Source organism: Theropithecus gelada, chromosome 7b (genome assembly GCF_003255815.1).
Source record: "Theropithecus gelada isolate Dixy chromosome 7b, Tgel_1.0, whole genome shotgun sequence".
In the NCBI taxonomy this organism is placed as follows: Eukaryota; Metazoa; Chordata; class Mammalia; order Primates; family Cercopithecidae; genus Theropithecus; species Theropithecus gelada.
The window spans coordinates 65,618,792-65,645,795 of record NC_037675.1 but is presented as its reverse complement, the minus strand read 5'-3'; the positions used below and the strand labels follow the sequence as shown (position 1 = coordinate 65,645,795).

Genomic DNA, 27,004 nt, shown 5'->3' with positions numbered 1-27,004 from the left:
TCAAAAAAAAAAAAAAAAAAAAAAAGAGGAAAGAGTTAAAGCTCTTACAGTTGTAGTGCATAAATGATCCTTTCTTTGCACTGCAGTAACTGAAAGTGGCCACTCATTTTTTAAAATTGTCTCAAATAGGCCAGGACGGTACAGTACTGAGAAATTCCTTGCATTTTTTTCTTTTCTTTTTTTTTTTTTTTTTTAGACGGAGTCTCTTTCTGTCGTCCAGGCTCAGTGCAGTGGTACAATCTCGGCTCACTGCAAGCTCCACCTCCCGGGTTCATGCCATTCTCCTGCCTCAGCCTCCCGAGTAGCTGGGACTACAGGCACCTGCCACTGTGCCCGGCTAATTTTTTGTATTTTTAATAGAGACCGGGTTTCACCGTGTTAGCCAGTATGGTCTCGATCTCCTGACCTCATAATCTGCCCACCTCAGCCTCCCAAAGTGCTGGGATTACAGGCGTGAGTCACCACGTCTGGCCCATTCTTTTATTTTTTATGATTTTGAACTTGTCTTGCTAACTTGATTTATAAGCTAATTGACCATATCTTAGTCATGTATCTGTCCCCTTCACTGTACAAATGCACTGAAAGCTGTGTTGTGCTTGCTGTTCCATTGATACTTTGTTGGCTTCCTCACACAATGAGTTGCCGTCAGACTGATAAGTGCCGCTGTTTCTCTCCTGGGTTATGGAGCACTGAGGAAGGAGAAAATAGGGAGAGCGACCTCATCACTTTGTCTGGTCCAGATGAAGGCGCGGCTTATTTTTCAAGCTTATCCTTTCCTTTTTGTTCTCTTTCCTGTTGGTGTTCCTTTAACAAATATTTGTTGAGCACTGTACTGGGCTCTATGGATACAGTGGTGAGTAAGACAACAGATTACAGATTCCATGAGGACCAGGGTTTTTGTCCATTTTGCTCACCAGTAGCACTTAACAATTCCTTGCATATGATTTTTCACAATTAATTGGGCTTATACAGAGTTCTGTATCCTTTTTCACTTAATATTGTCTTATAAGCATTTCTGTGGTTAAATTTCCAGAGACTTTTTTCACAACTGTGTAATATTCTATCTTATCAGATTTATTTAACTCTTTATTGTTGAAGACCTTATCAATTATTTTCAGTTTTTTAAACAATACTGTGGTTAATTTATTTGTTAATGAAGTTTTGAAAAAATCTCTAATAGTTTCTCTGGATATATTTTTAGAACAAATCTGTGGGATCAGAGTATATTAATGTTTAAAGTTCTTGACAGATGTTTTCAAGTGTTCAAGTCTCAAGAAGGTTGTACAGACTTGCTCTTCTGCCAGCAGCATGAGTGTCTCTTTTACCAACCTCTTGGTAGCATTGACTCTTATCAAAAAGAAAAAACCTTGCTACATTGGTATCTTTTGGTTTTAATTTGCTTCTCTTTATTAGTGAGGTAAATGTTTTCTCATAAATTTATCTGTCATTTGTATTTTCTGTTTTATCTTTTTTATTCAGAGCTTTTGCCCATTTTTCTATGGGGTTCTGACATTTTCCTTTTAAATTGTGTGCTTCATATATTAACCTATTATTACATGTATGACAAATAGTTTTTCCACTTGACTCTGATTTTGACATACAGAAATATTTAATCTTTAAATAGTCAAATATTACCAACTTTGATAGTTTTGTATATAGTTTTTAAGCCTAAAAAGTCCTTTCACACCCAGGCATTATATAAACTTTTGCCTATGTTTTGTTATTTAATAGTTTGTTTTTACATTTTATTATTTAATTCAAAAGGAATTTATTTTGGCATACTGAATGAAATAATCAAATGTATTTATCTCTAAATAGTTAATTTTCTCCACATCATTTTACTGAATAAATCCATTCATTTTTCATTGATTTTTAAAATATGGGAGTCAATTTTAAAAAGTTGAGTTTGAGATACAATTTGCATACGATAAAATTTACCTATTTTAATTATATGGATTTATGAGTTTTGAAAATATGTGTAGTCATGCAACCACCACCATAATTAAGATGGGAATTTATTATCACCCCCCAGAATTCGCTTATGTCCACTGCAACCCATTTCTCCTGAATTTCCCTGGCCCTGGGAATCACTGGTCTGTTTTCTGTCCCTCTAGTTTTGCCTTTTTGAGAATGTCATACTGTATTTCAATTTGGCTTTTTACTTATGATGCTTTTGAGATTTATCTGTGTTGTTGCATGTATCAGTAGTTCATTCCTTTTTGTTGCTGAATAATATTGCAATGTTGTATAGATATATCACTGTTCATTCATTCATTGGCATTGTTTAAAGTTTTGTGCTATTTTGAATAAAACTGTTATGAGTGTTCATGCATATCTCTCTGTACAGACATATGATTTTGTTTCTCTTGGGTACCTACGTGTAAAACTGCTAGTTGTATGATAAGTATATGTTTAACTTTATAAGAAACTAACAAATTGTTTTCCAAAGTGGCTGGACCACTTTGCATTCTTGACAACAATGTATGAGAGAGTTCCCGTTGCTTTACATCTTTGCCAAAACTGGATATTGTCAGTCTTTTCAATTTTTGCCCTTTTAATGGTATGCAGTAGCATCTCATTGTGGTTTTAATTTGCATTTCCCTGATGATGATTTTGTGCATCTCTTCATGTTTCCATTGGATTTTTTTCTCTACATATGTATAAATATGATATACAAAGTTCTTATGTATACTAGCATTTTATTCTGACTGTTCCATTGATCTCTCTCTTCATTCTTGTATAAGAACTATTTTACATGATTCTACATTATTTGAACTATTATAGTGTTATAATGTATTTAACACCTGCTGGTACAAGTTAAAAAATGTCCTAGCCATTTTCTCTTGTTTTTTCATAGGAATGTTAGAATGATTTTATTACATGATCTTTCATCTTTAAACTCAAGGATAAGAAAGAAACAAAATTCTAAAAGCAGCAAGATAAACCTGTCTCTACTAAAAATACAAAAAATTAGCCGGACGTGGTGGCAGGCGCCTGTAGTCCCAGCTACTTGGGAGGCTGAGGCAGGAGAATGGCATGAACCCGAGAGGTGGAGCTTGCAGTGAGCCGAGATTGCCACTGCACTCCAGCCTGGGTGACAGAGAGAGACTCTGTCTCAAAAAAAAAAAAAAAAAGAAGTAACATACAACAGCACTCCAACATCTGGCAGCAGACTTTTCAGTGGAAACTTTACCGGCCAGGAGAGAGAGGCATGACATATTTAAAGTGATAAAGGAAAAAATTTTTACCCTGTAATAGTGTATCCAGTGAAAATACCTTTCAAGCATGAAGGAGAAATACTTTCCCAGACAGACAAAAGCTAAGGGATTTCATCAACACTAGACCTGTCCTACAAGAAATGCTAAAGGGAGTTCGTCAGTCTGAAAGAAAAAGATGTTAATGAGCAATAGGAAATCATCTCAAGGTACAAAACTCACTGGTAATAGTAAGTACATAGAAAACCACAGAATAGTGTAACACTGTTAATTGTGGTTTGTAAACTACTCATATATTGAGTAGAAAGCCTAAAGGAAGAACCAATGAAAAACAGTAACTATAACAACTTTTTTTTGAGACAGAGTCTCACTCTGTCATCCAGGCTGGAGTGCAATGATGCAATCTTGGCTCACTGCAACCTCCAACTCCCAGGTTCAAGGGATTCTCCTGCCTCAGCCTCCCAAGTAGCTGGGATTACAGGGACCCACCACCACACCCGGCTAATTTTTGTATTTTTAGTAGAGACAGGGTTTCACCATGTTGGTCAGGCTGGTCTCAAACTCCTGACCTCAGGAGATCAGCCTGCCTCAGACACATGTAGATTGAAAATAAAGAGATGGAAAAAAATATTTCATGCAAATGGAAACCAAAAAAGAGCAGGAGTAGCTATACTTACACCAGACCAAATAGAGTTCAAGACAAAAATTGTAAGAGACAAAAAAGGTCACTAATAATAAAGGTGTCAATTCAGCAAGAGAATATAACAATTGTAAATATGTCTGGAGCACCCAGATATATAAAGCAAATATTATTAGAGCTAATGAGAGAGACAGACTAATACAGTAATAGCTGGACACTTCAACACCCCACTTTCACTTTCAGCATTGAACAGATCATCCAGACGAAAATCAACAAAGAAATGTCAGATTTAATCTGCACTAAAGACCAAATGGACCTAATAGATATTTACAGAATATTTCATCCAGTGGCTGCAACATACACATTCTTTTCCTCAGCACATGGATCATTCTGAAGGATATACTATACGTTAGGCCACAAAACAAGTGTTAAAACATTTTCAAGAAATGGAATCAAATCAAGTACCTTCTCTGACCACAACGGAATAAAACTAGAAATCAATAAAGAATTTTGGGCCGGGCGCGGTGGCTCAAGCCTGTAATCCCAGCACTTTGGGAGGCCGAGACGGGCGGATCACGAGGTCAGGAGATCGAGACCATCCTGGCTAACACGGTGAAACCCCGTCTCTACTAAAAATACAAGAAAATTAGCCGGGCGAGGTGGTGGGCGCCTGTAGTCCCAGCTACTTGGGAGGCTGAGGCAGGAGAATGGCGTGAACCCGGGGGGGCGGAGCTTGCAGTGAGCCGAGATCGCGCCACTGCACTCCAGCCTGGGGCACAGAGCAAGACTCCGTCTCAAAAAAAAAAAAAAAAAGAATTTTGGAAACTACATAAACATGGAAATTAAACTCCTGAACACAACCAGTCTTTCAATGAAGAAATTAAGAAGGAAATTAAAAATTTCTTGAAACAAGTGATAATGAAAACACAACATGCCACAACCTATAGGATACAGTGAAAGCTGTACTAAGAGGAAAGTTTATAGCTTAAGTGCCTGTATCAATCAAAAAAGTAGAAAAACTTGAAGTAAACAACCTAATGATGCATCTTAACTAGAAAAGCAAGAGCAAACCAAACCCAAAATTAATAGAAGAAAAGAAATATTCATAAAAAGATCAAAGCAGAAATAAATGAAATTGAAACCAAGAAAACAACACAAAAGATTCACAAAATATGAATTTTTTTTGAGAAAATAAACCTGACAAACCTTTAACCAGACTAGTATTTTTTAGTAAAGAGAGAAGAGCCAAATAAAATCAGAGATGAAAAAGGAGACATTACAATTGATACCGCAGAAATCTGAAGGATCATTAGAGGCTATCATAAGCAACTATATGCCAATAATTTGGAAAACTTGGAACAAATGGATAAATTTCTAGACACATACAACCTGTCAATATTGAACCATGAAGAAATCCGAAACTCCAACATACCAGTAACAAGTAACAAGATTGAAGCTGTTATAAAAAGTCTCCCAGCAAGCTGGGCATAAGTGGTTCATACCTATAATCCCAGCACTTTGGGAGGTCAAGGTTGGAGGATCACCTGAACCCAGGAGTTCAAGACTAGCCTGGGCAACACAAGGAGATCCCTATCTCTACAAAAAAAAAAAAAAAACAAAAAAACAAAAAAAAAAGAAAAGAAAAGAAATTAGCCAGGTGTGGTGGTGTACACCTGTAGTCCCAGCTCTCCAGGAGGCTGAGGTGGGAGGATTGACCGGGAAGTCAAGGCTGTGGTGAGCCAAGATTGCACTACTACATTCTAGCCTGGGTGATGGAGTGTTATCAGGTCTCAAAACAAAAAAAAAAAAATAAAATAAAATAAAGTCTCTCAGCAAAGAAAAGCCCAGGATTGATGGCTTCATTGCTGAATTTTAGCAAACATTTAAAGAAGAACTAATGCCAATCCTATTCAAACAATTCTGAAAAATAGAGAAGGAGGGAATAGTTTCAAAATCATTCCGTGAGACCAGTATTACCCTGATACCAGAACCAGACAAACATCAAAAGAATATGATCAATATCCCCAATGAATATTGATACAAAAATCCACAATAAAACACAAACCAAACAACACATTCAAAAGATTTTTTATCATAACCAGGTGGAATTTATCCCAGGGATGCAAAGATGGTTCAACATATGAAAATTAATTTGATATAACATATCAACAGAATGGAGGTTGAAAACCATATGATAATTTCAATTGATGCTGAAAAAGCATTTGATAAAATTCAACATCTCTTTATGATAAAAACCCTAAAAAACTGGTATAGACGGAATATACCTCAACACAATAACAGACATATATGACAGACCCGTGGCTATTACACTTAATGGGAAAAAACTGAAAACCTTTCCTCTATATGGAACATGACAAGGATGCCCACTTTCACCACTGTTATTCAACACAGTACTGGAACTCCTAGCTAAAGCAATCAGAAAAGAGAAATAAAGGGCATCTAAATTGGAAAGGAAGAAATCAAATTATCCTAGTTTGCAGGTGATATGATCTTATATTTGGAAAAATCAAAAGACTCCACCAAAAAACTATTAGATGTAATAAATTCAGTAAAGTTGCAGAATACATAATCAACATAAATCGGTAGCATTTCTATATGCCAACAGCAAACAATCTGAAAAAAAAAAATCTAAAGTGATCTCATTTACAGCAGCTAAAAATAAAATAAAATACCTGGGAATTAACTTAACCAAAGAAGTGAAAGGTCTCTACAATGAAAACTATAAAGCATTAGTGAAAGAAATTGAAGAGGACACAAAAAAATGGAAAGATATTCTATGTTAATGGATTGGAAGAATTAATATTGTTAATATGTCTATACTACCCAAAGCAATCTACAGATTCAGTGCAATCTCTATCAAAATACCAATGGCGTTTTCACAGAAATGGAAAAAGCAACCCTAAAATTTGTATGGAACCACAAAAGATCCAGAATAACCAAAGCCATTCTGAGCAAAAATATCAAAACTAGAAAAATCATATTACCTGACTATAAATTATATCATAGAGCTATAGCAACCAAAACAGCATGGTACTAGCCTAAAATAGACATATAGAGATCAATGGAACAGAATAGAGAACCAGAAACAAATCCATACATCTACAGTTAACTCATTTTTGACCAAGGTGCAAGAACATACCTTGGGGAAAAAGTTTCTTCAATAAATGGTACTGGGAAAACTGGACATCCATGTACAGAAGAATAAAACTAGACCCCTATCTCTCACCATATATAAAAATCAAGTCCAAATGGATCAATGACTTAAATCTAAGACCTCAAACTATGCAACTACTAAAAGAAAACATGGGGAAACACTCCAGGACATTAGTTGCGGCAAAGATTTCTTCAGTAATACCCCACAAGCACAGGCAACCAAGCAAAAATGGACAAATGGGATCACATCAAGTTAAAAAGCTACTTGCATGGCAAAGAAAACAATGAAGAGACAACCCACAGAATGGGAGAAAATATCTGCCAACTACCCATCTGACAAGGGGTTAATAATCAGAATATAGATGGAGCTCAAATAACTCTAGAAAAAAAATCTAATAATCCCATTAAAAAATAGGCAAAAGATCTGACTAAACATTTCTCAAAAGAAGATATAGAAATGGCAAATGGGTATATAAAAATGTGTTCAACATCATTAATCATCAAAGAAATGCAAATCAAAACTACAATGAGATATCATTTCACCACAGTCGAAATGGCTTATATCCAAAAGATGGGAAATAACAAATGCTAGCGAGGATGTGGAGAAAAGGGAACCCTGCTATACTCTTGGTCGGAATAGAGATTAGTATGACTACTATGGAGAACAGTTTGACGTTTCCTCAAAAAAACTGAAAATAGAGCTACCATATGATCCAGCAATCCCACTGCTGGGTATGTACCCGAAAGAAAGGAAATCAGTGTATCGAAGAGATGTCTGCACTCCCATGTTTGTTGCAGCACTGTTCACAGTAGCCAAGATTTGGAAGCAACCTAAATGTTTATCCACAGGTGAATGGATAAGGAAAATGTGGAACATATACACCACTATTTAACCATAAAAAAGAATGAGATCCTGTCACTTGCAACGACATGGATGCAACTGGAAGTCATGTTAAATGAAATAACCAGGCACACAAAGACAAACGTCCCATGTTCTCACTTATTTGTGGGAGCTAAAAATGAAAACAATTGCGGTGCCTCATGCCTGTAATCCTAGCACTTTGGGAGGTCGAGGCGGGTGGATTGCCTGAGCTCAGGAGTTTAAGACCAGCTTGGGCAACACGGTGAAATCCTGTCTCTACTAAAATACGAAAAATTAACTGGGCGTGGCAGCATGCACCTGTAGTCCCAGCTACTTGGGAGGCTGAGGCAGGAGAATTGCTTGAACCCGGGAGGTGGAGGTTGCAGTGAGCCCAGATCACGCCACTGCACTCCAACCTGGGCAACAGAGTGAGACTTCATCTCCCCCCCACCACCAAAAAAAAAGAAAACAATTGAACTCAAGGAGATAGAGTAGAAGAATGGTTGCCAGAGGCTAGGAAGGGTAGTAGGAGTGGAAAAGTGGGAGTCCCAGCTACATGGTAGGCTGAGATGGGAGGATTGCTTAAGCTCAGGAGGTGGAGGTCGCAGTGAGTTGAGATCACACCACTGCAACTCCAGCCTGGGCAACAGAGGGAGACCCTGTCTCGGGGAAAAAAAAAAAAAAAAAGATAGATCAAAGCACTTTAATAAAATTGGGCCATACTAGAGATGCTATTGTTTGAAATAAAAGATATGAAGTGGCTTTTCCGCCCGCTCCCCACTTCCCCCAAGCGCCGCTCGGGCTGCACCGCGCTCACTCCGAGTTTCGGGCTCCTGCTAAGCTAGCGCCCCCGTCGTCTCCCTTCAGTCGCCGTCATGATTATCTACCGGGACCTCATCAGCCACGATGAGATGTTCTCCGACATCTACAAGATCCGGGAGATCGTGGATGGGCTGTGCCTGGAGGTGGAGGGGAAGATGGTCAGTAGGACAGAAGGTAACACTGATGACTCGCTCATTGGTGGAAATGCCTCCGCTAAAGGCCCAGAGGGCGAAGGTACCCAAAGCACAGTAATCACTGGTGTCGATATTGTCATGAACCATCATCTGCAGGAAACAAGTTTCACAAAAGAAGCCTACAAGAAGTACATCAAAGATTACATGAAATCAAAGGCAAACTTGAAGAACAGAGACCAGAAAGAGTAAAACCTTTTATGACACGGGCTGCAGAACAAATCAAGCACATCCTTGCTAATTTCAAAAACTACCAGTTCTTTATTGGTGAAAACATGAATCCAGATGGCATGGTTGCTCTATTGGTCTACCGTGAGGATGGTGTGACCCCATATATGATTTTCTTTCAGGATGGTTTAGAAATGGAAAAATGTTAACAAATTTGGCAATTACTTTGGATCTATCACCTGTCATCATAACTGGCTTCTGCTTGTCATCCACACAACACCAGGACTTAAGACAAATGGGACTGATGTCATCTTGAGCTCTTCATTTATTTTGACCATGATTTATTTGGAGTGGAGGCATTGTTTTTAAGAAAAACATGTCATGTAGGTTGTCTAAAAATAAAATGCATTTAAACTAAAAAAAAAAAAAAAAGATATGAAGTGTAGTTAATAATTTAAGTGTAATAGAAGAAAAGGAGCCTAAGAAAGCTTGAAAAACATTGTTGCACTTCATATACATCTTCTTTGCTTACATTATAGTGAATAATGCTGCAACAAACATAGAAGTGCAGATATCTCTTTGCAACATGAGAGATTCATGTAGATATAAGAGACTGTGGAGACTTTCAAGATTGGAGTTACAATTAGGTTTTAAATTACCTCTTCTGGCCAGCTGTGGTGGCTCACACCTGTAATCCCAGCACTTTGGGAGGCCAAGGCAGGCGGATCACCAGAGGTCAGGAGTTTGAGACCAGCCTGGCCAACATGGCCAAACACCATCTCTACTAAAAATACAAAAATTAGCAGAGTGTGGTGGTGGGTGCCTGAATCCCAGCTATTTGGGAGGCTAAAGTAGGAGTCTCACCTAAACCCAGGAGGCAGAAGTTGTAGTGAGCCAAGATCATGCCACTGCACTCTAGCCTAGGCAATAGAGGAAGAGTCTGTCTCAAAAAAAAAAAAAAAAAAAAAAGAAAGATTACATTTTCATTGTATGCTAACGTATAGAATTCTGCATGTAACATGTCCAGTTTAAAGAATGATTATAAAGCAAATCCCTGTGTAACCAGTGCTCAAACAATGAAATAGAATGTAATGGCTCCCCAGAATCCCTCTGGGTGGTCCCTCCTGCCACACCCGCTTCCCTCCCTGCAGAGGTGGGACAGCCCTCATTTCTGCCTTCCTTGCTGTGTGTGGTTTTGCCTCCTACACATGCATCCCTAAATAATGCAGGTTCATTTTCTCTGTTTTTGAACTTTGTGTTCATGTCTTCTCCTACATATTCTTTTGCGACTTTTTTCTTTTATGACTTGCTCATTTCATTTATTATTGAGATTCATTTATTCTCCGCTCTGAAATTCTGGTTCATTGTAGGCTTAATGTAAGATGTTCAGGCCATATTGTTTATTAGAAAGGCATCAAAATGTCCTACTCACTTTCACTTCTGCTTTTCACCTATTTTGTTATAATTTCTATTAACCCTTTCTCAGACCCATGTAGCTGTCCTCATCCTCCCTACCAACACCCCGTCCAGACATCATCTCTCATTTGCACAAATATAGCAGGCTGTCATCTGGTCTCCTGGCCTCATCAGCTTTGCTGCCTCTCATTGGTTCTTCGTACTGCATCTGAAATGATTTTTGAAATGTAAATATTCTTAGCTCTTCCTTGCATAAAAGAATTAAAAATATCATTGTCTTAGAGATTGCTATATAACTAACAAGTTCAAACTCTTAGGATTTTACTACAATGAGTCTTATTTTCTGTACTTCTGTGTCTTTGAGTTGTTTAGAGTAACTCCACTTCATAAACTTGGTTCCAGGCTTTTGGGGAGGTCAGGTCTGTTCCACATGTCCCCACGTTCTTCTTGGACCAGTGGCTACCTCACAGGAGCTCGAGAGGCCTAGCCAAACTGTTGGAGCAGCACATCTATTGATATATCATTGGCTATAGAAAGTCCTGTGGTCAAGCCCAACATCAGTTGGTAGGGAAGTGTTTACTCTCTGCCCACTCTAGTACACTGCAGGGTCGCAAGGCCGAGGGAGAGAGTGAAGAATTGAGAACAGTAATCCACCACAACTCTTGTCAATAGTAGTACTTTCTGTCATTACTTAGAATGCTAATTTCTTTCTTTGTTCCTTTTGTTATTTTGACTATGAATTCCCATTAAAATATTATATTAAACCCCAAAGAGGGATATATGTAAAAGAATATAAAAAGCTGAATTTGATGGCTTGATTTACAACTCTTGAGTTCTGTGACTTGGAGCAAATCAATTTAATGTTACTGTCTCATTTTCCATATCCAATGGATATATTTTTATATCTCTCTTTTGAGAATTCCAAGAATATGCAGAGAATAACATATTAGTCAAAAACCAGGATATTGAAATGTTCCTAGGTCTCCTTTACTCATTAACAAGGTGTCAGTGTAGCTTGATTTTGCCTTTGTACCTATACTGGTCATTAAGAAGATGTCCCCTATCTCTCAGCTGGAAAGTGTTATCAGTGTTGTTGACCAGGAAGAGATTTAACCAAGAGATTGTATCAATAATCTTTCTTCCCCCCCACTCTGTTATAGGCCATAATGATTATATTTGTCCAGCTACAAATCAGTGTACAATCGATAAAAACCGGCGCAAGAGCTGCCAGGCCTGCCGACTTCGGAAGTGTTATGAAGTGGGAATGGTGAAGTGTGGTGAGTGCTTGCTTCCCTTCTTATTGTATATGGGCCTTGCTAAAAGCCCTGTCCTCTGAGGAACCGGGGACAGTAGCTGGGAAGAGAGAAGATTTAGGACATAGTAATTAAGTATTTGTGTGTTGTCACATTGGAGGGGGCATTGACTTATCCACAGTAACTGCAGAGGACAGAGCTGGGGTGAGTGGGAACAAATTATGGGAGGCAGATTTTGGCCCCAAGTAGAGAAGAACTTTCTACAGTTCAAGTGGTCTGACCACAGAATAAATAGGCCACCAGATGGTTTAGGGTACTTCTAGCCACTGGAATCCTCAAACAGGGCTGGGTGGCCATCTGTCTGTGATCTTGAAAAGTTCAGTTCTAAGGATGAAATCCTGGTAAATGTCCACGGTTAAAGCTTGTGACAAAAAAGTAGAATATCTTGTGGGTTACTGGGGTAGCCGTGGGGAGGCTCATACCTATCCCCTCGTCTAGCTTTCTAGAAGTGGAAAAATATGCAGGAGTCAGAAACATAATGGAACTATGAAAAGCACATACAGCATAGATTTTGTTCTATGACAGTAATAGATGTATACATATGTATATGTAATATATTCACATATATTCATATGTATTTTATACACTCACATATATTCACATATATTTTATACACAAAGAAAAGTGAGCACTTTAGTATATAACTGACAAAGATGCCAACACCCAGCTCTCTCCACCTGGCTAGTTTTTGGTTCACTTGTCTGTACTCACTTGCTTGTTTATATGTACTCCGAGCAGCTCAGCCTGCACTTATTCTTCTGCTTGCCAGTATTTTACCTGTGGTTGGCTGTAATTTCTCATTGTAATTATTTGAATTTAAAGCAAAAATCTATCACTTTACTTCCTGACAATTTCTTTTTCTTTTCTTTCTTTTTTTTTTTTTTTTTTGAGACAGAGTCTTGCTCTGTCGCCCAGGCTGGAGTGCAGTGGCATGATCTCGGCTCACTACAAGCTCCGCCTCCCGGGTTCACGCCATTCTCCTGCCTCAGCCTCCTGAGTACCTGGGACTACAGGTGCCTTCCACCATGCCCGGCTAATTTTTTGTATTTTTAGTAGAGACAGGTTTTACCGTGTTAGCCAGGACAGTCTCGATCTCCTGATCTCGTGATCCGCCTATCTCGGCCTCCCAAAGTGCTGGGATTACAGGCGTGAGCCACTACGCCCCACTCTCCCTGACAATTTCTTAGTAGCTCTGCCTCGTGAGCATTCTCTGCCCTTTTCTTTTTCTCTGTGTATGTAACAGATTAGAACGCTCAGCTATTATAGTTCAGTTACAGCAGAAGTTCTCTTCATCTGATCACACTTCTCTGGCTTCCTAGAGTCACCGATGATCTTCATTTCCTCTGTAGAACACCCTGCCTGTGCCCATAGCCTCACAGTGTGTGTTGGTTACTCTCTCAAACACCTAAACATTTCCATTCCCACCGCTTCACTTTGTCCTTATCAGAAACCAGTGAGCTTCTTCTCAAACCTGTTTCTACTCACTGTAATTGTTACATTATAAAATTTAATTAAAATTTGTGCAAACATGAATAGGAAAAGACAAGTTTTTTTCTGTGAAAGTTTAGTTAAGGCTGGGTGCGGTGGCTCACGCCTGTAATCTCAGCACTTTGGGAGGCCGAGGCCTGCATATCATGAGATCAAGAGATTGAGACCATCCTGGCCAACATGGTGAAACCATGTCTCTACTAAAAATACAAAAATTAGCTGGGCATGGTGGCATGCGCCTGTAGTCCGAGCTACTTGGAAGGCTGAGGCAGGAGACTAGCTTGAACCTGGGAGGCAGAGGTTGCAGTGAACCGAGATCATGCCACTGCACTCCAGCCTGGCGACAGAGTGAGACTCCGTCAGGCAGGGGTTGATGTTTAGTTGAAAGTTTTGAATAAAATCTTAAAGGACTAATAGCTATTGAGATAGATATGGGTGAGACTGGGAGAAGAAACAAAACAAAACATAAACCTTGGGAAATCCTGAATTCAGAATTCCTTAGAAGTATCTAGGTTCTTGCTCTGTTTTTGTTTTAAAGAAGCTGAAACTGAAAATCCAGAGATAATATCTCATGGGTATGTTTATGCAGAAAAGTGACTTTGTCTAATTGGCCCAGATGCATAAAGAGAAAGCCTTGGCACTCTGATGAAAGATTGCAAATAAATGTTTTAAGTTTTAAGTTAAACAGTATTTTTAAGTTGAGTGTATGTGTGTTTAAAAAGTGATTTCCAACTTAGTCTTAAGAATGCTTTTATTATACTAGGATCCATTGCACAGCTGTAGCCCTCATGGCTTAAGGCAGTGGATGCTGGGAAGAGCATGAAGGTTGGATCCCATAGAGTCTATGTTTCATTTTTTTTTTTTTGAGACGGAGTCTTGCTCTGTCCCCCAGGCTGGAGTGCAGTGGCGTGATCTCGGCTCACTGCAAGCTCCGCCTCCTGGGTTTACGCCATTCTAGCTGGGACTACAGGCGCCCGCCACCTCACCCGGCTAGTTTTTTGTATTTTTAGTAGAGACGGGGTTTCACCGTGTTAGCCAGGATGGTCTCGATCTCCTGACCTTGTGATCTGCCCGTCTCGGCCTCCCAAAGTGCTGGGATTACAGGCTTGAGCCACCACACCCGGCCTATGTTTCATTTTTGTTTCATCACTTCTTGCTGACTGTGACTGTGCTCAAACTACTGAATCACCTCTTTGGCCCTCGGTTTTCATATCTCTGAACAGATATATCTGCTTCACTGGGTTTTGTAAAGAATAAGTATGAAAACATATATAAAGACTTAGCACAGTACCTGATGCTCAATTTTAGTTTTCCTTCTGTTCTCTCTCCTTCCCTGAAAAGCTCATATGAGTTTTGATACAATACCATTTCATGAGATAGAGTACAGAGGGATAGTTAAAGATTTCATAGAAAAGGGAATGAGAGAAAGTTTGTTGAATTTAGCCAGAAAGTCTAAGAAAAGACAGTATTCTCTTTGGAGATTACAGAAGAAATGAGATGGGTTGTTGCACATATACAATGGGATATTTTGCCCTTCACTGACCACAGAGAAAGACCATTAGCGGTGAACTTTCTTAACTCTGTCTGTGTCCTTTCCCATCACTCTTCTTATCTGCCCTCCCAAAAACCCTCTCTGCACACTTTTTCTTCCATCAGGTCTCGGAGGATTAGAGATTATACTTGCGTGTTGGATCCTCCTGCGCCATCCCGCTTCTTTTATTCTGAAACCATGTAGTCTGTTATCACCTTTTTCTTCTGAATTTCTGGTCTTGCCTTTTCTACTGAAGTGTGGATGTGGTCATACAACGGTAGGACAACACCCACCTAGACTAACTTTATGGATGAAACTTCATTATAAGGATACACTGAAATGTAAGGAGCCAGGAAATCCATCTGAATAGCCATGTATTTGGCCTATATCCCTGTATTGGGACAATAGCTCAACATATTTTGGGTGCCATATCTTTATACACCTGCTGTATAGTCTTCCATGAAAAGGATTTGATAGGTAGGTAGTATAAAATAGTGGTTAAAAGCACCAGCTCTGGATTTAGGTTGCTGCTTGGGTTTAGATCCTGCTTCTGCTATTTTCTAGCTATGCCATCTTAGACAAGGTATTTGAGCTTATGTTTGGTTCCTCCTCTGTACATTGGAGACAGTAATAGCTCCTGTACTGTAGGGTAGCTGTCAGGATATGTGCAATATGCAATGCCTGGTGCATAGAAGCTTCCAGTAGACATTAGCTGCCATTAGTATCGTTGATCACTACTATCATCATCATCTTTGGCTGGGGTTATTTACCACTGCCTAATATGGAGCACTCCTATTTGGTGGAGCTGCTCATTAAGCTCACTCAGAGGCAGCTGCCTAGGTTACAGTGTCAAAGCCACAACACTAGAAACATCCTTGATAGAAAAATGAGTTCCTTGTCAAGGGCTTTATTTATTGAGTCTAGAATCCTCAGAACTCACTACAGGACCTAGAATGTTCGACTTTGTCAGTGAAAATTTGTTAAGTAAATTTGAACACATAAATTCAAAATCTCTCACTTTGGGTATGTAAAGGGTATATAAATCTGTTTTGTAGTTCTTTATCCTTATGTACTCTACAAAAAAGAAATGTATGATCAGAAAGGTACTTTTTTTTTTTTTTTTTTTTTGAGACAGGGCATCACTCTGCTGCAACCCAGGCTGGAGTGCAATGGCGCAATCTTGGCTTACTGCGACCTTGACCTCCTAGGGCTCAATTGATTCTCTTACCTCAGCCTCCCGAGTGGCTGGGACTACAGGTGTGTGCACCACCACACCTGGCTAATTTTTGTATTTTTTGTAGAGACAGGATTTCACTGTGTTGCCCAGGCTAGTCTTGAACTCCTGGGCTCAAGTGATCCTCTTGCCTCAGCCTCCCAAAGTGCTGGGGGATTACAGGCATGAGCCACCTTGCCTGGCAGAAAGGTGCTTTTTAAAATTATACATTTTGCAGCAAACCACCATGGCACGTGCATACCTATGTAACAAACCTACATGTTCTGCACATCTATCCCAGAACCTAAAGTATATTTTAAAAAATTAAGAAAAATGTACATTTTGCTCCATTTTATCCTGGGTTTATAATTGACCTTAAATATCCATAGCATTCTACTTGATTACTAATAAAATGAATTGTATTTTAGGCCTTTAATTCTTTTAGCAGTAAATTTGGTTCAAATGTTCTGAATAAATAGAGCCCTTTCTTCTACTATAACTAGTCAATGTTAAGAGGAAATTCTGACAAATTTTCCCGGTAGCCAATAATTTAAATTTGCTCATATTTTCTAACTAATATTTATTTAAAAAATGTAAACAATTTAATTTAGTGAATAAACATAATGATGGGAGTATAAAACTAAGCATTTTGCAGATTTCAACTTTTAGGGTTTTTTTTTTTTTTTAAGGGAGATTCATATAAAAGTTGTAACCATGCTAATGATATCCTTCCTTATAATGTGTCTTTCTTAATTTCTATTTTACATTTTTGTCTTTAACCAGTGAAAACTTATAAAGATTTTGGTGCCTAAATATATAGGGATTTGGAAGTTATATTTTTGTTGTTGATTTCCATTTTTCTTATGGTCAGAGAAAATGGTCTTATGCCTATTTTACTTAAGATTTTCTTCATTGCCTAGTATGTGATAATTTTTGCAAAATATCTATGGCCTTTGTAGATCAAGCTTGTTAATTATGTGGTTCAAATATTCTGCATTCTGACTCTTCGCTCTTTCAGCTGTTGAGAGGTTTAAATATCCCATTATAATAGTGCATCTGTCAGTTTCTCTTTTTCTTTCAATCACTTTTGTGTTGTGTTTGGACGCTGTGTTTTGTTGTTTGTTTATTTATTTATTTTTTCAACAGAGTCTTGCTCTGTCACCTAGGCTGGAGTGCATGGCATGATCTCGGTTTACTGCAACCTGTGCCTTCTGGGTTTGTGCGATTCTCCTGCCTCAGCCTCCTGAGTAGCTGGGACTACAGGAATGCGCCACCATGCCTGGGTAACTTTTGTATTTGTAATAGAGACAGGGTTTCTCCATGTTGGCCAGGCTGGTCTTGAACTCCTGACCTCAGGTGATCCGTCGACCTTGGCCACCCAAATTGTTGGGATTACAGGCGTGAGCCACCGCACCTGGCCTTGGTTGTTTTGAAGTATACGAGTTTAGAATTATTTATCTTTTTAAAATATTCTAGCAACGAGTCTCCTTATCTATAATAATAATTTTTATTTGTCTGGTATCAGTAGAGTAACATCAATTTATTTGGTTAATTTGCCTGTTATATATTTTTCTATCTGTCTACTTTGTTTTCCTATGTGTTAGTTGTATCTCTTACAACTAATCTATGTCTAGATTTAAAAATATGTACGATTTCAGGTCACTCTTAAATGGTCAATTTGGTATTTTTTGTTTATTGTGATAACTGATATTTGGGTTCATTTCTATCACCTTATTTTGTGATTTAAAAAATTTTATTATGTATTTTCTACTTCTTCCGTTTTGGGAGTTTATCACATTTTTGTTTCTATTTCTTCTTTTACTAGTTTAAAAGTCATGCATTCTGTTTGAATTCCCTTTTTTCTTTTGAGACAGAGTCTCGCTGTGTCACTAGGGCTGGAGTGCAGTGGCGTGATCTTGGCTCACTGCACCCTCCACCTCCCAGATTCAAGTGATTCTCCCGCCTCAGCCTCCTAAATAGCTGGGATTACAGGTGTCTCCCACCATGCCAAGCTAGTTTTTGTATTATTAGTAGAGATTGGGTTTCACTCTGTTGCCCAGGCTGGTCTTGAACTCCTGACCTCAAGTGATCTGCCTTCCCCCACCACCTTTGGCCTCCTAAAGTGCTGGGATTACAAGTGTGAGCCACCATGCTTGGCCATGTTTCAATTCCTTTAATGATATTTCTGCTTTTTAACATGTGTTCTTGATTAATTCGAGAATTTAAGCTTCTGTCTTCCCAAAAAAGAATCTTAGAAATTCTAACCAAAATAATTCCTCTCTCATTTTACGTGTTATTGTTTGGTATTTTGGTTCCACCTTGTTTCTATATCACCAAAACTTACTTATTGGGCTGGGTGTGGTGGCTTATCCCAGCACTTTGGGAGGCCAAGGCAAGTGGATCACTTGAGCCCAGGAGTTCGAGACCAACTTGGGCAACATGGCAAGACCCTGTCTCTACAAAAAATACAAAAATTAGTCAGGTGTGTTGGTGCACACTTGTAGTCCCAGCTACCCAGGAGGCTGAGGTGGGAGGATCACTTGAACCTGGGAGGTTGAGGCTGCAGTGAGCTGTGATCATGACCATACCACCATACTTCAGCCTGGGTGACAGAGACCCTGTCTCTTAAAAAAAAAAAAAAAAAAAAAAAAGTAAATAAATCCAAAGAACAAGCATATAAATCAACTTTGCTAGTAATTAAAACATATAAAGTAAAGCAAGATGGTTTAGTCACTTGTTAGATTAGCAAACATTAAAAATGATTTTTAATGCCCAATGCATTCTGAGAAAATAGATTGTCAAACTATTGAGCACTGGGTAACATAGTAAGACCCTATCTCTACAAAAAAATTAAAAAATTTGCCAGACATGGTGGCATGTTCCTGTAGTCCTAGCTACTTGGGAGGCTGAGGCAGGAGGATTGCTTGAGTCCAGGAGAGGAAGGCTGCAGTGAGCTGTGATTGCATCACTACACTCCAGCTTGGGCAACAGAGCAAGGCTCTGTCTCAAAAATACGATTAAAATAAAATAGTGTATATACTACAATCTAATTTTGTGTATAAAGGCCGGGCATGGTGGCTCACACCTGTAATCCTAGCACTTTGGGAGGCTGAGATGGGCAGATCACCTGAGGTCAGGAATTTGAGACGAGCTTGGCCAAACATGGTGAAATCACATCTCTACTAAAAATATAAAAATTAGCCGGGCATGGTGGTGGGCACCTGTAATCCTAGCTACTCAGGAGGCTGAGGCAGGAGAATTGCTTGAACCTGGGAGGCTGAGGTTGCAGTGAGCCGAGATCGCGCCACTGAACTGCAGCCTGGGTGACAGAGTGAGACTCCGTCTCAAAAACAAACAACAACAACAAAATTTTGTATATAAAACATGGAAAAATATAAAAGCATTAAAAAGACTGAAAGAATTTTTGCCAAAATTTATTCTTTTCCATATTTTCCAGATTTTTTCACTTAATTTGCTATTTGAAATATACTTGTGTAAGTATGAATAAAGAAATATATACATATGCACACATGCATATAAACATTTTAAGAATGTGTTAAAAGTATATTATTTGATACCTTTGGAAATATCCCCATTTTTCTACCTGAAGAAAATTCCTAATTTCATGGTTTGGAAACAGGTTTATGAGCACTCTTTATAGAGAAATGGTGTCAGTATCTATAGATGACCTGGAAATGGAGACCTAAAAAGTTCCTGAAAAGTTATGTCGTTGGTTTTCCTAGTACAATCACGACCATAGTAATCTTTGGTACGTGCCCCACAGGCTCCAAAGAATAAAAGTCAAGCTTCTTTTACTTGACTGCGGTTTTACCCCAACAATTTGAATGACCCTGCTTTCCTTTTCAGGCTCCCGGAGAGAGAGATGTGGGTACCGCCTTGTGCGGAGACAGAGAAGTGCCGACGAGCAACTGCACTGCGCCAGCAAGGCCAAGAGGAGTGGCAGCCACGCGCCCCTAGTGCGGGAGCTGCTGCTGGACGCCCTGAGCCCCGAGCAGCTGGTGCTCACCCTCCTGGAGGCTGAGCCACCCCGTGTACTGATCAGCCGCCCCAGCGCGCCCTTCACTGAGGCCTCCATGATGATGTCCCTGACCAAGCTGGCCGACAAGGAGTTGGTACACATGATCAGCTGGGCCAAGAAGATTCCCGGTAGAGCTTTCGGGCTATTAGTTTTCTGTGTACTTGTAGAAACGCCTGCTGCTAATATTTAAAGGACAAGAGTATAAAGTAGAGGTTTGTGAGCTGTGCCTAGATATTTAACGGTTTCTCAGCTGGATTCGTAACTTTTGAGTGCAATATGTTCCTTCCTCCTGTCTTGGCATAGCTACCTTCAACAAGGCCACGTTCTGATTTAGAATTCTGAGACGACTCTGAGTTCTGTACCCAACATGGTAGTGAAGAAAGAGTTGTGCGTGGCCCAGCCATTTCTATTCTTGACTCTCTTCTTTTCCTGTGGCTAGATGCTTCCCATACTACCTGGCACAAACCCTATCCTGTGTGTCCACATCTGCTACAGACACTCACCTGTTGGCCCCCTCTCATGCCTAGAGGTGATCTGGGAGGATGGACCCAGGGAACCCACCCAGACTCTGGAACTGGGCTTGGGGTCGTTTGGGCAAGAAATCCTAGAGTCCTGGAACCTGGAACATGGTTAAAAGGTAGACTCTACATTGCCCCATTTCTTGGCTCTGGATTCCTCACCTTGAGAGGAGGGGCATGGTTGGGTAGGGTGGGGTAGAGTACAGTATGACTAGTTTGAAAGTGAAAGGTTTGTCAGATGCTAAATAGAATTTTGTAAATTATTGTTCCAATAGAGAATCAGTATTATATACACAAATGAATATGTATGGACAAAGAGAGTAAATCAGTGGTTGAAGTTACACGAATCATCAGTGGGCCCATAAACTTGGAATGCCATCAAGTTAAAAATGAGCTTAGAGGCCGGGCGCGGTGGCTCAAGCCTGTAATCCCAGCACTTTGGGAGGCCGAGGCGGGCGGATCACGAGGTCAGGAGATCGAGACCATCCTGGCTAACATGGTGAAACCCCGTCTCTACTAAAAATACAAAAAACTAGCCGGGCGTGGTGGCGGGCGCCTGTAGTCCCAGCTACTCGGAGGCTGAGGCAGGAAAATGGCCTGAACCTGGGAGGCGGAGCTTGCAGTGAGCCGAGATCGCGCCACTGCACTCCAGCCTGGGTGACACAGCGCGAGACTCCGTCTCAAAAAAAAAAAAAAAAAAAAATGAGCTTAGATACTCATGAGTTATCATTTGGAACCTGCATTTTCCATCCTCTAAAGTGATCACTTCTCCCAAGCCCATTTGTAATACAGACCTGAAGTGCTGTATGATGCTGAAATTACCAGCTAATTATCATTTGACGTGGTGTTTCTGTGAAAGAGTGAATCTAGGATTCTAACCTAAAATGGCAACACCCCACAATCCCCCTGTGAAAGGTTCTCCAGGCCCTTCTTTACAGTCCTTGAAGAAATGAAGCCTCTTACAAGTTCTGAGCCACTGGGGGCGTTCCCATGGCCTGGGGGGCAACGACTGCACCGGGCAAGCTGTAAAGATGAGGAGGGGCGAGAAGCTGGGGGAAGAGAAGTTTCGGGTAAAGAGCCCAGGGAACTGAGGCCTACGGTGACAGTATCATTTGGGGACTTTTGTTGAACTGGGCCATTTCTTCTGAGCTTCCTGAGGATTTTTGGTTTCGAGTTGTATTTTGTTTTGTCTAGCATCTTCACCTTTGCCAGAATTATTTTTTTCTCTGCTTTTTCCTGGAGGAGGCAATCCTGATGCACTTTCCTCTAGTTTTTGCTTTAAGTGTATTCCAAACACGATTTTGCAGGACCACACACGGAGAGCAGTGATGAAATTAATTATTGCTGAAAGCTGTGCCCCTTCTTTGTGCCATAAGAAATCTGAACTCTTAAACTGCGTTATTCCTTATTCAAGCCTGGTGTTTTGAAAAGTTTTCAGGAAACGTAGGCATAGTCTGGAGGTGTGATTTTTTCCCCCTCTCTTACTTGGCATGGTCATTGCCCAAACCAAAAAAAAAAAAAAAAAAAAAAAAAAAAAAAAAAAATTAAAATATCATCTAGCCTTGATCTTGTTGAATATCTACAAGGTTAAGAGCCGTGATCTCTTGGGTAGGCTTATTGTCTATTACTGTGGGTGAGATTGGGAAGGTGTATACATATTAGGAACCTAAACTGAGCAAAGCATGTGGATTTAGAAAGTATTTATCCATCTTTACACTCATAACACCATTACATTCTCCTTGAGACAGATTTACATTATAATTGTTCAAAGACTTGAACACATATGTTCTCTCTGCCATAGTTTCCTCATCTGTAAAACAAGAATAAGAGATCTTGCCTATAGGACATTCTCAGAGATAGGCATTGTTACCTCCATTTTCCTATAAGAAAAACAAAGATTTAATGGGAGATTAAGTGACCAGCTAGAAAGAGGCTGAGCTGGAGTTCAAACCAGAGTCCATTTCACTCCAAGGCCGTGTCTTTTGTTACCATATTTATATTAAATGGCCGTCTCCTTTTATCATGGCTTGTGAAGGAAGCCCCGGTGTTCTCTGCTTTGCTTTTGAAGTGCTTCCTTCCCCAGAGATTACCTGTTTCCAAACAGTACTGTGACCAACATGAGTTATTAGGTTGTCAGGACCTGCTTTGTTATTATATTTGCTCTTTAGTTTACTTATTTATTTATTTAGACAGGATCTTGCTCTGTTGCCCAGGCTGGAGTGCAGTGACATAATCTCAGCTTGCTGCAGCCTCGACCTCCCAGGCTCAAGCAATCCTCCCACTTCAGCCTCCAGAGTATCTGGGACTACAGGCACCTGCCACCATGACCAGATAATTTTTTGTAGAGATGGGGTTTCTCCATGTTGGCCAGGCTGGTTTCAAACTCCTGGGTGCAGGCAATCCACCCGCCTTGGCCAACCAAAGTGCTGGGATTACAGGTGTGTGCCATTGTGCTTGGCGATATTTGCTGCTTAGGATAGAATCGCCCAGAAACAGTGCTTCTACCCGGAAGGATCTTAACACTGGATGGGAAATTTTAAGCATCAGAGAAATCCTTGAAGTTGAGGCCTTGGCTTTCTGCGGGGGCTGACACTGCTGTCTGCAAGCCTCCAACCCCAACCTCCACCTACCCCATTCCCCCACCCCTTCTGATCCCAGTCAAAGATTGGGTCAGACAGGCAGCTCCTCTGATTGGCAACCAAGCATCAACCTTCTCAGTAGTGCAGAGGAATTATCAGGACACAGCTAACCAAGATCAGTTCTGAGCCCAGGTCATCATGCTTGACAAACTCTAAATGAAGTATATTTGTCTCTAGAAGGGGTCCAAGACTGGAAACTGAGTCACGCAGCTTAACTTCAAAATTTTCTTCCTTTAATGAGTAGTCAATCATATCTATAAAATATCGATTCCCTAATGGTTTGTGTTTTCTTAGTGTTTTAACACTTGCCATTCTGTCTCAACAGACACAGGGAGCTGAGGAGGAGGGTGCGGGTGTCTCACCGCCTCTTGCTTTCCCCAGGCTTTGTGGAGCTCAGCCTGTTCGACCAAGTGCGGCTCTTGGAGAGCTGTTGGATGGAGGTGTTAATGGTGGGGCTGATGTGGCGCTCAATTGACCACCCCGGCAAGCTCATCTTTGCTCCAGATCTTGTTCTGGACAGGTGAGAAAAAATGCATTGTGTTTCTTCTCCCACTTGTTTGAGTAAGGTACTTAGTGGGAACAAAGTCCTGGGTGCTGCAATTAAAATCTCACACTTGCAGGGCAATTAGAGGATGATAGTATCATCAGCTCCTTCACTGGCTCAAGAACCAGAGGAGGAGAGAGTTGGGTCCAGGGATTCAGGGTCCTGTGACTCATTTTTAATCTGTAGTGCAGCAGCATTTACAGGCCAGCGCTTTAATAGGGGAGTGTATCCTGTAGGTATGTGGCCACTACATGTATAAGTCGACAGACTTTTCTGCATTAAAAATTCCATTTTCAGGTTATAATCTTAAGTTATCCTGTTGTTTTTTGTACCTATAGTGACCAATTACGTCTGGAGCTTTCTGGACAGGTGATAAAATTCTTACAAATCTGCCAAGTTTATTTTCTTATGCTTTAACTCATTTTTTTTTTTTTTTTTTTCTGAGACGGAGTCTCACTGTCACTCAGGCTGGAGTGCACAGGTGCAATCTTGGCTCACTGCAACCTCCACTTCTTGGATTCAAGTGATTCTCCTGCCTCAGCCCCTCAAGTAGTTGGGATCACAGGTGCCCACCACCACGCCAGGCTAATTTTTCTATTTTTAGTAGAGAAGTGGTTTCACCATGTTGGCCAGGCTGATCTTGAACTCCTGACCTCAGGCGATCCACCCACCTCGGCCTCCCAAAGCTCTGGGATTACAGCCCCCACTGTGCCCAGTCTGCTTTAACTCATTCTAATGCATGTACTATATAGCATTTTTGGCAATAGTGGTGGAAGGAAGGGTTACTAAAACTACATGAAACTTAACAGAAAATGGGACATGATGCTATCTATATCTTGGTTGCATTTGATTTTCTTTTAAAGATGACAGAAAAGGAACCAGTTTTTAATTGACTTAGGTGAACTGTTTATGGAGGGAAAGCTGGACTATATAAAAACACTCAAGCTTTTTAGCAGGAAAGTAGAATACCCTCTTGGTGTGAATTTGAGCAGTTTGAAATCTGCATGGAAATTGATTTCCACGCCCCTTTTGTGGAAAAAATGCTAGTGTTGAATGTTCAGCCACATCTGACTCTGCACAGTGTGGGAGGATGCCTAGTGTCTACCCCAACTCTTGCATTATAATCCTGTTACCACTTTAAGATCATCCGAAGACCCTGTGTTACACAGATGAAGAGTGATGCCCCAAGGTATCAGTCCCCATTCTGCCTTTTGTCATGGTTGACAATGTTATTAAAAGAGCACTGTTCTGCATAATGAAGGTGTTTTGACAGAGAACAGATCCTTTGGGAAGAGCTGGAGGATGGATTGACTTGAACGAGAGCCCAGGTGGTAAACCATGGAGGGAGGCTCTGGAAAACCAGAGAAGTGCAGGGCACAAGACGCTTCAGTAACAAACAAAATAGCTAACCTATTGGCTTGTATGTGCTTAGCAGCACCTTATGCATTTAACTTATGTCAACACATTTAATCTTCACAATCTTCCTGCACTCTTTAAGGGAGTAGGACCCATTATTATCTCTATCATTCAGATATTTGGAAATGGGAGATTAAGAAACCTGCTGACAGGTAGGATAGTAGGTGGTGGAGCTGGACTTAGGGGGTTGCCAAACGGCAAACTGTCTACTTTATTCTGCCTATTGTCCTGGGTGACAATGTAGACAAAGAGCACATTCTTCAGTACAGAGATGTTTTGATAGAGAACAGCCCTGTTCTACTGATAACACACTGCAGAAACCCACTCTCCCCACTGTCATCTCGGGGTACCATGTTGCAAGGCAGGCTGAAAAGCCAAGCACTTAGCCAAGCCATTGTATTCTGCGTGGGTTTTAACTGAGGCCAAATATACATATGTATAAATACACACATATAATTCTCCTAGAGGTTAGTCCTAGGGAGACGTTCCATCCCTTGACAAATCAAATAATTTGCAGACTTTTGGATTAAATTATTTTATTTCTTATCTTGATTTCTAAATTGATGCCAAATTTAGTGTTTATTTTTGGTGACTGATTCATTCCTGGTTCTAAGGACAATTAGCTCTCCACTCTCTCATTTCTCTGTATGGGTTCTTTAATTCCTGTAATTGTGTGTATATATTACTATAAGTGGACACAAATCCTGGAAAAATATTAGGCCTACCTTTTAGTTAATAGAAGAAAAGTTATTTTTTAAACAAATTATTTATGATAGACTCACACTGCCTTTATAACTTATATGAAAGTATTATGTTTTACAACATAAATCTAGTATGTTTGAGTATAGAAGAGGAATTCTTGGGAATTGTAAATGCATTCACATTGAGCAGACTTTTTTTTTTTTTGAATAATTACTGATGTTTATTTTTTGTTGCAATTTCTAGTAGTTTTTGTTTGTTTGTTTTTTGTTTTTGAGATGGAGTCTCACTCTGTCACCCAGGCTGGAATGCAATGGCGCAATCTCAGCTCACTGCAACCTCCGCCTCCCAGGCTCAAGCGATTCTTGTGCCTCAGCCTCCCGAGTAGCTGGGATTACAGGCATGTGCCACTACACCTGGCCAATTTTTGTATTATTATTATTATTATTATTATTTTTTTTTTTAGTAGAGACGGGGTTTTACCATGTTGGCCAGGCTGGTCTTGAGGTCCTGACTTCAAGTGATCCCCCAACCTCAGCCTCCCAAAGTGTTGGGATTACAGGCGTGAGCCACCGCTCCCAGCCTACAATCTCTAGCATTTTTAACCCATTAACTTTGTGAAGTCAGGAATTTGAAGTCTAAGATAGTTCAGTTACGTAGTCATCTCTTATACAGATGAATATACTTTTATGTAATAGGTGTATTTGTAGAGGAGTTGCTCATTCAACAAGTCAGGAGTCATGCTCCATAAAGGAGTTCTATTACAACTCTTTTTTGCAAAATGAAGACATAATCTTCACACCATTTGAAAATAACTGTCTTCTGCTGGATTGTCCTACCAGAGTTTCTTCAAGTGGTAATATGGCTGTATAAACAGTGAATACAACTAACAGCCCATTTGTGGATACTGAAACTATAATTTCTGTTTCCCTTTATTCTTGTTGAGGTTTCTGCAGCAAGAAAACTTGTATCTACTGAGGATGAGAGGAAAATCTAGTTACTTCAGCTTATTTCTAAGCATTTAGTTCTTCTTTTACTAACCACTGAATTCATAAAAATCACATATGCAAAGGCATTTTTGTGTCCTTAGTATCAACAGGCAACTGACTAATGTTA

The 27,004-nt window shown here is 40.0% G+C and overlaps 1 protein-coding gene and 1 pseudogene across 6 annotated transcripts in view; both read left to right on the top strand.

Moving 5' to 3' along the window:
• Positions 1-9,488, top strand: part of LOC112628500 — a 10,578-nt pseudogene extending 1,090 nt beyond the window's left edge. The window contains exon 2 of the transcript XR_003120436.1: positions 8,650-9,488. The product of XR_003120436.1 is annotated as a translationally-controlled tumor protein pseudogene (transcript). The remainder of the gene's footprint in view (positions 1-8,649) is intronic.
• ESR2 (estrogen receptor 2) overlaps positions 1-27,004 on the top strand; it is a 70,651-nt gene that overhangs the window by 16,251 nt on the left and 27,396 nt on the right. For 4 of the 5 annotated variants that reach the window (XM_025391358.1, XM_025391356.1, XM_025391357.1 and 1 more), the window contains 3 exons: positions 11,649-11,765; positions 19,901-20,200; positions 23,611-23,749. In XM_025391358.1, the coding sequence (XP_025247143.1) occupies positions 11,649-11,765; positions 19,901-20,200; positions 23,611-23,749 (556 nt within the window). The remainder of the gene's footprint in view (positions 1-11,648; positions 11,766-19,900; positions 20,201-23,610; positions 23,750-27,004) is intronic. The other variant, XM_025391359.1, reaches the window with a different exon arrangement.